Genomic DNA, 12,386 nt, shown 5'->3' with positions numbered 1-12,386 from the left:
TTAAGCACAACCCAGCAGAAGCCTCGGCGAGCCCCCCTCTGGCCCAAACGGCTCTCATATCCTCTGGTAGAAGACCCCTTCCTTTTCACAAAAACGTATTTTTGACACGTTACGCTCCATCGTCACGATGTTACCAAATCCTGACCCCAATCACCACCTTTACTGATCGCATGTAATAAATAATCACCCTTAAATCCAACCCCATCCAATCCGACAAATAATCAAACAGTAGCTTGTCTCGTTTTCTACGGAATTTATTAAATTCGATGTTTTTTGGGTTTTCTGCATTACAGCGCATGTTGGTAAAAAACAAAAAAACAAACAAAACTAAAACCACCCTCAGGCAGCAGCAGGTCTGGGCGACTAAAGAATATATTAAACCATCTGCTGGAAGCTCACCGTCGCTTCTTCCACCTTCTGAAGCTCCGTCTCGATCTGTTTGATCTGCGGAGAGATGAAGATCGAGTGAGAGACAGATGAGAGTGATCCGGGAAGTGAGAGAGAGTGGAGACGGAGTGGAGACGGAGTTACAGCCGACCCGACACTCCCAGAAAAAGAAAGGGGAAATAAAGGGGCTTTCATCAATTATCAGTCGAGCAGAAAATCTGTCCTTATGTTTCGCTGACATCAAAACAAAAAGGTTTTGTAAAATAATTCAGTAAGTGCCCCGACGGCAGTATCTATTCACTAACAGTTACACCCCCCCCCCCCACGCCACCCCTCTAGCCCCACCAGTAAAGATCTGCCACTCAGGCCCGCTCGCCCCATCTCACCTTGTCGGAGTCTCCCTGCTGCACCGCAGGGGGTACTTTGGTGCGATAATCTGCACCTGCCACCCGCTCTTTCAGTTTTTCCAGCTGTCGGCTCAGGTCGGATCTCTTTGTCTGCAGCTTGGAGAGCTCCTTCTCTACATCAATCAGACCCTGTCGGGGAGAGAGAGAGAGAGAGAGGGAGAGAGAGAGAGAGGGAGAGAGAGGGAGAGAGAGGGAGAGAGAGGGAGGGAGAGGGAGGGAGAGGGAGGGAGAGGGAGGGAGAGGGAGGGAGAGGGAGGGAGAGGGAGGGAGAGAGAGGGAGAGAGAGAGAGGGAGAGAGAGAGAGGGAGAGAGAGAGAGGGAGAGAGAGAGAGGGAGAGAGAGAGCGTTCAGCGTTTCCCATAATAACAGAGGGAATGGCAAACGTTTCCGGCCCTTTAAATCTGCCGTTCCACTTACACATTAACTGAGCCGTCAATCAAACAAGCAGACCTTACGCTGGACTTCAAATTCGTTCCTTCCTCTTAAGGTTTAAATAACATAAAAACAGAGTCTCTCTTTTCACTTTCTACGGCAATAACCTATCGGTGCCCTTTTTATTGTGTCGCACGACAATAAGCCGTTCCCGGGAAAAATGAGGAACAAGGAACGCTTACAGAATTATTTCCAGGAACGGTTGGGAATTTAACTAAGGAAGCTGCACGTACTTATTTAAGATGTTAAATCCAGCAGAGTAGGTGGAACAGTAAATATGTGGCATCGGCGACACTTTCAGGATGACTGACCCCAATAAATGGGTTTCTGTCGTGCTCAAACACGCAGCTGCGCGTCAAAGGCACATCTCGGTTCATGTGTACAGACAGACTGCCTGGTCTGTAAGTGTAAGGAAGTGTTACTCTGCTGAGAGGGTGGTAGATAAGTGGAACAGCCTCCCAGCAGAAGCAGCAGAGGGTAATACAGTGAGCGTAGTAAACATGCATGGGATAGGTATATGGCTCCTGAATCTAAGACGAGACCAACGACCGATTAAGGTTTGAGTCTTTACAGCAGGAGAAACGGGCGACTAGACGGGGGCCGGATGGTTACCTTGAGACTAAGGTAGACGGTGGCTTTGTCGGATGCGGTGTTGACGGCGGTGCCAAGCGGCGCTGGGTCCTCGGCTTGCAAGATAATCAGGGAGTTCGTCGAGGACAGAACGGTGATGTAAGAAGTGTACGCCTTTACTACGGAACTTGCTTCCGCATCCTGACATTTCACGTAACCTGCGGGGGGGGAAGAGTCGCATTATAGCGTTAGAGACAGGTTTCCAGCCGCCATTAGTTTTTAAACGCAAGGCACGTTAATTATTTTTTACAATAAATAACTAAAATAACGACCTATTCCTTCCCCACTCTAAATCTTCTCACATCTATCCCCGATTCGCTATTCAGACATACAAACCGGTTCCGTCTTTCCAAACAACGGTTACACACATAAAAACAGAGCTGCGCGGGCTTATGCCTCACGCCGGGAATAGCAAGTACATTATCCTCTGTATCCCCCGACTCACAGTCAGCCTTTGTTTTGGTGAGGTTATAATCGGCACGCAGAGACCGGATCGACTTCACCAGCAACAGAGCCAGATCCATGTTTTTCTCGATTTCCTCATCTCGCCAGTGGAACTGCAACAGAAACAAAAGCTCAGATCAGAGGGCGCCCTGACTTTGGGGTGGGAGTAACGTCGGCGCCAAAACCACCCAAAAACTGTCAGATACGGACCACTCGGACCATATGTGGCCCTTGGATAGCCTTATGCCCGTCCCACGCAGGCTTTATTCCCCTCTGCTGTTCCACCACCCTCTTAAAACACTTTGTAACGTTGCTTTTGATTCGTTCCCGGAGGGATTTCTCACCTCCGTGGCATCAGGGTAGGGGGTGACGCAGATGCTGGGGTGCTGCGCAGCGGCGCGGCGGGGTAGCCGCTGGTACAGTTCTTCTGTAAGGAACGGCATGAAAGGGGAGAGGAGCCGGAGGCCGGCGTCCAGACACGTGTACAGAGTGTTCCTGGCCACGGCTTTCGCCACATCGTCGGAACCAGAGAACACGGGTTTCAAACACTCCTGGCAGAGAAAGAGAGGACGGGGAGGGAAAAGGAGACGACGAGTAAGTTAAACAGATATCTAGCCTCGACACGGACAGGGGCAGAGGACACGGAGCCGCCAGAAAGGGGTCCTCACCAAGTAAACGTCACACAGCTCATAGAGCCAGAAGTTATACACAGCCGTGGTGATTCCGGGGAAGTCGTAGTTATGGAATCCAGTGTTGCAAAGTTCCACCGCTAGGCTGAGACGGCTCAGAATCCAGAGGTCCGCGTTACTCTCCTGTCCAGTGGCCTGAGAGAGATGGAGACGTGACGGAAAGGTCTTGTTACATTTGGTATGCGGCCGAACCGCTAAAGAACTTATTATACGCCTCGGTTATCTCTCCACGTGGGTTCATTCTGAGACCGTCGCTAATAAGTAACTTGCCGTTAACAACAAAAGGTATTCAACAATCTAAACAATAAATTGTACGCTATGAGGTCCACCACTAGAGCGAGAGGATTAGAGGTTTAAAAGCCCCACTCACCAGCGAAGACTCGGGGGGGATATACCCCTCTCCCAGGCTCCTCATCGCAAACTTGGTTGCGTTCCAGAGTTTGTTGCAGAAATGACGATAACCCAGAATCCTGTTCACATCCAGGTTAATGTCCCGGCCTGAGAAAGGAGGCGCAGGGCGAACGGAGAACGAAGAAAGGAATAGAGGCGAGAAAAGAGAGAAGTAACTTCACTAAACATCATCTGATCCGACATACAACCTCACACGCGGCACGCGGTATGTACTCACCCTGGCTGGTATATGCACACAGAGCGAACCGCAGAGCGTCCGTCCCACACTCTGGGATCCCACCGGGGTAGTCAGATTTCTGGAGGGGTAAAGATACCTTTTAGTTTGGACTGATTGTTCAGACAGGGGTATAAAAGGATCAATGTACGTTGACTTGCCTGTCCGTCTTTGGCTCTCTCCAGCTCTGCAGGGTCCAAGTTACTGTCCAGGAGCTGAGCATGGAGACCCTGGAAGAAGAACGACAGATTCAGTGACCACCACGAGGTTACCCACACCAAAGCCCCTTCCCCTTAGCCTTTCCTTGTCTTTACCTCCAGAGTAATTCCATTGATGACGTCCAGGGGGTCGATGACATTTCCAAGGGATTTGCTCATCTTCCGTCCGTGGGCATCACGGACTACGGCATGGAGGTAAACCTGAGACAGAGGGAAGAGCGGAGAGACCATGAGATCTCTACACGAGGTATACAATAAGCGAGAGAAGAAATACAAACAGAGGCGAGGGGTGTTTTAAGAAAATGTCAGCTGATGACCTAACAGCGACACGGAGCTGTTAGAAAAATGCTTATGTTATCGTAAATATTATTCCTGACAAAGACATAAGAAAGCAGGGAATGTCTAGTCTATGATATATGCACGAGTTCACGCCAACACGTCTACTCTATATATATATATATATATATATATATATATGTGCAAAGGGTCAAGTCTAGGCCATTCTTAATTATGCAGCTTAAAGAGGTGTAACTTGCTTGAAAAGTAACCAATCAGAATGATGCATGCTATTAGAAGTAGATAAGAGGTTATATAAACCACGTAATCCAAACATGTAATCAGACAACGCTGCGATGTATGTGTGTTGTGTGCCTTGTCTCGATTATGCGCATGATCTAAATAAAGGAAAACTCTTTCTGAGGAGAATTCGACCATTAATTCAACCAACAGGAGCACATGAAGGAAACGCCGCGAGGCAGCACTCAGAGACTTTACCTCTTTGAAGGGCAGTTTTCCGGTTAGCGTGAGGCCGAGCATCACCATACGGGCTACCCAGAAGAAAAGGATGTCATGGCCGGTCTCCAAGAGTGTGCCGGGATAGAAAACATTGAGATCTTCAGTCTGAGGCAAAGAAAGTAACGGGTTAATTAACATGAGAGAGGACAACGACACAAAGACAGATATATTTCATCCATAAAAGCTTAGATCTCTTCCTCCGACGGAAAGCAAAAGTCTGAGGTCCTGAAGGCTTACACGGCATCTTTTTCTATGTTGGTCCAATAAAAAGTCGACTGCAGGCTCCAGCGTCTCTTGGACCAATAAGACTATAAGAATTGTATTCACAAAATTATCGGTATGACCTAGGAACCTTAAAGTCAGGCTTGTGTAATCGTGGGGGACGCCGAGTGTATCACGCACTAAAGCCAGACAATCACCGGGCACGGCGGGGGCCGGTATAACACAGATGTACTCTGTTTGAGCAGCAACATCAAATGCAATCTGTTAAATCCAATTCACCAAAGAAGGACGAACACAGAAAAACTCATTAATGACATCACCTCATTGGGCCATCCGAAAATGGAGAAGGGGAAAATTCCCGACGAAAACCAGGTGTCAAGAACGTCCTCGTCTGCAACAAAAAGACAGAATGTGCATCACCCCACACAGTGCCCACCCTAGAGGTACCAGACCCCAATATCCCAGGATCTGGCAAGGTCACCAGGTTCGGTGCGGGTCCTACACTCAGTCATGGAAGACGTACCTTGGCGCAGAGAAACTTTCCCAGGTTCCACATTAAACAGTTTTGCCGCCTTCTCTCTTGCTTCCTGCTCTGAGCGGCCGCTGACCCAGTACTTGCCGTCGGTATCCTGCATGTACAAAGAACCAAATCTGGTTACCCTCCATGAAAATAATCCGCGACGCCCCACCACGAGAGGAGTCCTGACCCACTACATGGCTTGCAAGTCGTGACATTTCAAACTACGTTCAGGGTATTCCCGGCGCTCACCTCTCCTGCCGGGACGGACGGGTCATCGATGGTAACAAAGTACGCGGGAATTCGATGTCCCCACCACAGCTGGCGAGAGATGCACCAATCCCTGCAGGAGAACGATACGGGGAATTCTTATACATTACACGCCACGTCGGCATACACAGAGGTGTTTGTCGGGTCTGGAGATACCGCACCTGATATTGTCCATCCAGGTGAACCAGGTCTTGTTGTGGAATTCAGGTTTGATCGTCAGATGTCCGTCGCGGACAGCGTCGGCCGCTTTCTTCCCCATCTCGTCGCAGCGGACGTACCACTGGGGCTTTAACAGAGGCTCAACGATGTCCTTGGAACGGCTGGGGAGGAAAAAGAGGAAATTACTGCGCTTACTGCAAATGGAAGGGCAGATTATAGACTCCTCCTGTCGTTTGCCCTGCTGGGGGGAGGGGCAGACTCACAGCTCCTTCCATCTGTTTTTACCTGCAGATTGGGACGACCATGGGGTTGTCTTTAATTTCTTTAAATAAACCTTTTTCTTTCAGCGCTTCTAAAACAGCTTTTCTTGCCTCAAAACGCTTCATTCCCTAAAAAAAAAAAAATACAACAAGAGTCAAAAAGAGGGAAAAAACACTAACAACGACTTTTAAAACATATCGCTGGTTCCAGCTCCTCCTCACCAGGAACGGCTCGGGGACGTTGACGAGTTTTCCGTTATCATCCATGATATTAATAAACTCCAGGGAGTGTCTCATCCCAACCTCGTAATCAGTCTGATCGTGCGCGGGGGTGATCTTCACAGCACCTGGGAGGAGGAGGAAAAATAAATACCATGTAAAAAAATAAAAGTGATAGAATCAGCTGTTCTCACCCCAAAATATTATTCTTTACTCACCGGTCCCAAAGCTCATGTCCACAAACTCATCGAAGACAACGGGGAGCAGACGGAAAGAGAAGGGATGCATCACGTACTTTCCTCTTAAATGCTGCGCAGTGGATGGAAAGCATTGGATGTGGTTACGATGAATTATTGTTTTATTAACCTTTTCTCTGCTGGAGCAGCGCTACCCACCTGGTACCTCTGGTCTTCGGGATGCACGGCCACAGCTGTATCACCCAGCATGGTCTCCACTCGAGTGGTGGCCACGATAACCTCCTCATCTGGGAAGTGCGGAAGAGACACACGATTGGAGTGGTCGCTTATGGATAAACGAGGCAATAGCAGCCCATAAGAAGAAATCCAGATTAACCATTACCTGTCTCCACTACTTTGTAGGCAAAGGATACCAGGACCCCGAACTCCACACCTTCTTTGTAGCCGGGCACGGGAAGGATTGTACGTCCACTCAGTTCCTTCTTGTCCACCTGGAGCAGAGAATCTCTGTATAGTAACGCTTGCTGCTAAACTGCACTTTTACCCTTCCCTCCTTTTAATGGTTAAATCCTCTGGGGTTTGTCTTCCGACATTGCCAGCGTTTATACACCAGGGTTACACGGCCCTCCCCAAGCTTCACTACTTCCTCAGAACTCATCCCACTTAACCTGCATGCGTTTGGCTTTTAATTCCCCCATTATTGCCCTACCTCTATGTCTGATATGGCAGAGTTGAGCGTGCAGGACCAGTTGACGAGGCGCTTGCTGCGATAAATCACCCCAGCTTGGTGCAGAAGGATGAAAGCCTCCTGGACGGCCAAGGAGAGTTTCTAAACAGAGGGAAAAGAGTAAGAACGTCTGCTGGAAGCAGGTGGACAGACAAAGGAGAAGGGTATAGAAGGGTCCTCACGGGGTCCATAGTGAAACAGGCTCTGTCCCAGTCCAGAGAACTCCCCAGTTTCCTCAGCTGGTGGTAAATCCGGTCACCCTTCCTGGAACGTCAGAGAAAACGGACACGGATGTCAATTTAAATACAAAAGGATTGACAAGTGCACCTTATTTACCGATAGACTTACTCGCTCTTCCAGTTCCACACCTCCTCTATGAATGCAGACCTCCCCAGGTCGTGTCGGGTTTTCCCTTTCTCGCGCCAAAGCTTCTTCTCCACCACCACTTGGGTGGCGATTCCCGCGTGGTCACATCCCGGGTTCCACAGCGTTAGCTCCCCGCGCATCCGATGCCTGGACAGGGAGAGAAAGGCTTCCAATAAATCGGCGAACCATCTTCACCGATCTCCCCGGAACGCAGGAGTCCTTCCACTCCTTACATGTCAACAAGTGACTCGATCATCAGCTCGTGTCAATCAGACAGAGGAAGCTAAACTCTATTCTTTACATATGGCTGCGTCTCCTGGCCCGCCCCAAGCCCTCTCTTCCTACTCACCATCGAGTCAGACTGTCCTGGATGGCGTTAGTGAGCGCGTGTCCTAAATGGAGAGATCCGGTCACATTTGGGGGTGGGATACACATCATGAACATACCCTTGGGGTTGGGGTCCGAAATGCTTGACCTCTGAAATGCAAGAAGGGCAAACATTTAGAGCTTGATCCCTTATTACCATCTAAAACAGAGACTGTAGTGACCTGGAGTGGACCGGTTCTGTACCATAACATATTAACCCAAAATATACCCAATCAGAGGGCTGTTAACACTCACCCCATACTCTGGTTTAAAGAAGCCTTCCTTTTCCCACCATGGGTACCAAGCAGCCTCTACATAATGAGGACTATAGGAATCCGGCATCGGACCCTGGATGTCTAAAGGAACGCGGGATCAAAAGCGAAAGAATATGATTGGTCAAGGGGCAAATATTCTTCATCAAATAGTTATATTGACACAGAGGCGTAACCTGAGCTCTGCCACCTGTCCGTACCTTTCTTCTCTCCTGGAGGGGTCGGGATGTCGTATGTGATCACCCCCAACTCCTTCTTCTCTTTCTTTTCTGCTTTTGGTTTTTTCTACACCAAAAGAAAAATACATTTAAATTAAGATATTTACACAGAGCCCAATGACCGGGGAAGTTTAATGTTCTGACGCTGCCGTACCACCTCTGTCTGCTGGCCTTTGATCTTTTCTTGCTTCTGCTGAAAGCGTTCAAGCTTCTCTTTCTTCTTGGACTCTTTCTTCAGTTGGGCAGGTGTCTTCGCAGGAGCAGTGGTGTTAGTTGGGGCAGCTGAGGTAGACGAAGTATCGGTCTCTATAGGGCAAAAGAGAAAAGGGTAACGGGTCGGGGTACGTCTTACGGTTTTCGGGCAACTTCTGTAAAATATCCCCACTTTCTCTTCCAACGGACTGTTGTCCACCCAAATTATCGGTCCTTCTAAAGCCGCCAATGCTTTGCGTGCCATCAGTTAAGGAAACGTTCTCCTGCGTGTCAGTTTACCTGCGCCGAACAGAGTCACCTCTCCCAAGACCTCCTGAAACTGTTGCTGGTTGACACAGGTTAGGAACCAGCGGGTGACGTTTGGGAGATTCTCTCTAATGGATGGAGAGAGGACCTGAAGAAAAAAAAAAAATAGGCCAGCATAATTAATAAAAAGGAACTGAAACCCCAAAAGCAAGAATGAAGAAACAGAAGGTAGTAGAGAGAAAACCTACAAACAGATTAATGGAGTCAGCAGACAGGGCACAGAATATAAGGAGAGTTGGGAGAACAAGTTATGGAGGATGAAGGAGGTTTATAGACGGGCGATGAGCTTTGGAGAGGAGAGTGAAACGTTCCTATCGTGATTAAGAGACATACCTTGCTGTAGGGATGGATGAGACAGCAGGACACGGCGATGTCCGCTAGACTAAGTCTCTCCCCCACCAGGTAAGTGCGCACCTTCAGGTGATGGTCCAGAAAACCCAGAATTCTCTGAAGTTCTAGATAAGCCCGATCTCTTTCCTGACAGAGACAGAGAACATTCATACAAAACTATAATACAAGACTACGACAGCAGCAGGGAAACGTAAAGTAAACCCGGTAACCGGGAAATCATGTTAAATATCTAAATGCAGGGAGACCCGCAAAGACTAACCTGCTTTGATAAAACAATGGACGGGGGGTAGATAATGGATTTCAGTAAGGGATTGGAAGAAGAGGCAATAACCTACAACTAGAGGGTCAGAGGCTTAGATGGAATGCAAGATAAAACAAAAGGATGGTAAGTGGAACAGCCTCCCAGCAGAAGTGGTAGAGGCGAATACAGTGAGGGATTTACACATGCATGGGATAGATAAATGGTTCTTATGTGCCATCAAAGTCTACATTTCTGTGTTCCCTCACTTGCTATAGAGAGACAGAAAGTTCTGCTTTTAGATACAGAGAGAGAGACCCCAGAACTAAGGAGAGCTCCCTGGACGTCCAGCTGTCCATCAGTACCTGCGCATGTTCTAATCCATAGGTGGAGGGCAGCAGGTCTGACTCCGCATAGTTCACCCATTGCTTAATGAGCGCACAGCTTCGGGGGTCTCCGCAGCCAGAGAGGATGTCCGGAGCCAGCATGTAAGATACGGCCCAAGGACCCCATACAGATCCTGAGGATGGTGTGAGCAAGCAGGGCAGAGGGAGACCTCGGGGGCCAGAAGAGACCTCCTGGACTTTAGGGCGAGAGTGACAAGAGAACTGTCTGGAGACTCGCACCCAGAGACACCGAGGGTCAGAGGAAGAGGAGAGCGGTAGGTAGAGAGTCGCCATCGCAAACTGAGAGAGAGGGACCTAAAACAAAAAAATAAATATCGTGAGAAATAACATTTCGGCAAAAAGGAGAACCCATAGGTGTAAAACGGTCCGTTAACAAATCTCTTCCCTCTAGCAGGTTAAGGAAATACACCTTGGCAGACGCGTCACGTTGTTCCTTCCTCTGAAGGTTTAATCACAGAAACTTTAAGAAGCCCTTTTCAGTTTCTATGACAACCTACGTGCTGAAGAAAAACGCACGAGGCGGTGAGGGTTTTGGCATCCGGCGCTACCAGGAATGATGGGCGTAACGCTACGTAATCTGACAAGCAATAAATGTATACAAAAAATCTCTGATTAAAAAAATTTATATATCAATAAAAAAATGTACACTAACATAATGGGGCAGTTTCCCCCAAAAACTGGGTATTTTGGTTACATTTTCATTCAGAATGACACTTTTACCACTTTGAGTGACAGATGGACTGATTATACAATACACTGTACATCCAGTTATCTTACAGTAATGGCCCCTCCTCTAAGTGCCCCTGCCCCGTCTCCCTCTCAGGTTATTAGCACTCTTTCCATTAATTATTAGTTTTTAATTCACCTTATTCTCTCGCTCGCAGACTTCTCTCTCCTCTTAGTTCCGCTGCAATGACGTCACTCCCATCACCCACGTGTATTTTCGTCTTCCTCTGACTTCCTATTTCCGCCCTCAGCTCGTCGGCCTTTGGGGCCCTGACGTGCCCACACTTAGCTGCCGCAGATATGTCTGCAGTACAGAGGGGCCATTGCCAGACTAAAAACCCCTCATAACTCCGCTGTGGTCTTTACGATCATATAACCAACCGGAAATAATAAATACACTATGCCATATCATATTAAGAGCTTCCAGTTTTTCTTTTTATGTACAGTTTCAGTCAGGCATACTGAGGACACCCCAAATTAGGGCCCACAGGCCGGCAACATGCTCTATACTGACACCTAATGGTTAGGAGTTGTAACTGCAACCTGATGCAATAACATTGACAGAGCTGGCTGTCACGTGGGAGTCATTGCATCAAAGTCCTCACTCATTGCATGGATTTTTGTGATGAGAGTTACCACCACTATATATTTTCTATAGGTTTTTTTTAACTCTTATTAGAACATGATGGCGGCAGGATTTGGTTTATTAAATTAGTTGAGAACCTTTAACATTTTCATAGCCCATCTCGAGCATCTCATTTCAGTGACTCATGGCAACAAATGGTGGTAATCACTTCCCGTATCGAAGCCATGGCTTGTCAGGGGACAATGTATTGTGAGTGAAGTCACCTGTATTCAAGCAGGGATTTCAGCTGGGATATAGCACAACGTGAATAGTGAATGAGTACCCCAAATCCCTGAGACGGGGTAAAAACTCTGACGCTTGGGGGCAAGTCAGGTACGCCTGTGTGTTATTAGGCCTCAATGGCTTGAAATCCCCATTGTATTTCTATACATTATACTTCTATACATTATATTTCTATACATTTGTTTGTAGGAGACCTTCTCATATTAAGGATTTTCAGAATCGGGACTGTCCCGCTCGAAGCGGGGCAGTTGGTAGGCATGAATTAGGGTGATCCCGTGGCCCAGATTTTTTCAGAAGAAAAACCAAATTAGAAAAATGGAACATGAATAATATTTCGCCCAAATTGTCTAAAATGTGTGTAAATTGGCTTCTCATTGTTTTGAGTCACTAAATGACTTAACTAGCTGTACATCGCGCATGATGACATCACGCAGTAATGGGCTCTGATCCCTGCTGCAACAGCTTAAAAAAAGAAGCAGCTGTATCAAATGGCATTCACTGGCCGTGCGCGGCCATGATCCTCCCATAACCATACCTGGGAACTGTCCCGAGACTCGACATATAACCCTTTAATAGCCCATCAGGAAGATTTTATGTAGTCATCTCGCCAAATGTGTTCCCCAAATGACTCTAATACCGGTCGTCATGCAGACACTGATTTATCATTATTTAAAAATACACCTGCATTCGGCTCCAGACTGTGACCCTGAGAACCTGCCCCTGAGATTGGGGCAAAAAAAGCCCTGAGAGTTCCCAGGTATTGCCCATAGCTGCTCAGACTCCACACTATTTGGTAACAGTCCCTCATGGCTTTGTCATCGTTCGCCCAGGGAGGAGCGGAGTCCTCGTCTTCCTTA

The 12,386-nt window shown here is 47.9% G+C and overlaps 1 protein-coding gene across 2 annotated transcripts; it reads right to left on the bottom strand.

Moving 5' to 3' along the window:
- Positions 1-375: 375 nt before the first annotated feature.
- On the bottom strand, positions 376-10,208 carry LOC149271589 (valine--tRNA ligase-like). Of its 2 annotated transcripts, XM_089507298.1 has the most exons (30): positions 9,894-10,208; positions 9,273-9,416; positions 8,913-9,027; positions 8,578-8,726; positions 8,403-8,487; positions 8,186-8,286; positions 7,914-8,041; positions 7,547-7,711; positions 7,381-7,462; positions 7,181-7,300; positions 6,854-6,962; positions 6,670-6,758; positions 6,493-6,583; positions 6,278-6,402; positions 6,081-6,184; positions 5,798-5,956; positions 5,619-5,709; positions 5,373-5,478; positions 5,170-5,240; positions 4,607-4,732; positions 3,929-4,033; positions 3,776-3,844; positions 3,618-3,696; positions 3,360-3,487; positions 2,969-3,124; positions 2,645-2,851; positions 2,302-2,413; positions 1,839-2,014; positions 774-923; positions 376-444 (listed from the first exon to the last, which is right to left on the bottom strand). In XM_089507298.1, the coding sequence occupies exons 1-30, from the start codon at positions 10,206-10,208 to the stop codon at positions 376-378; spliced, it is 3,726 nt and encodes a 1,241-aa protein (XP_089363424.1). The 2 variants fall into 2 exon arrangements, with proteins under 2 accessions (XP_089363424.1, XP_089363425.1); XM_089507299.1 differs by lacking the exons at positions 8,186-8,286; positions 8,403-8,487; positions 8,578-8,726; ... (1 more) ...; positions 9,273-9,416; positions 9,894-10,208 and having other exon boundaries at positions 6,848-6,962; positions 7,914-8,014.
- Positions 10,209-12,386: the final 2,178 nt, after the last annotated feature.

Source organism: Sceloporus occidentalis, unplaced genomic scaffold (genome assembly GCF_023333645.1).
Source record: "Sceloporus occidentalis isolate IW3139 unplaced genomic scaffold, rSceOcc1.0.p SCAF_489, whole genome shotgun sequence".
NCBI classification, from domain to species: Eukaryota; Metazoa; Chordata; class Lepidosauria; order Squamata; family Phrynosomatidae; genus Sceloporus; species Sceloporus occidentalis.
This window is presented reverse-complemented; position numbering and strand designations above follow the sequence as displayed.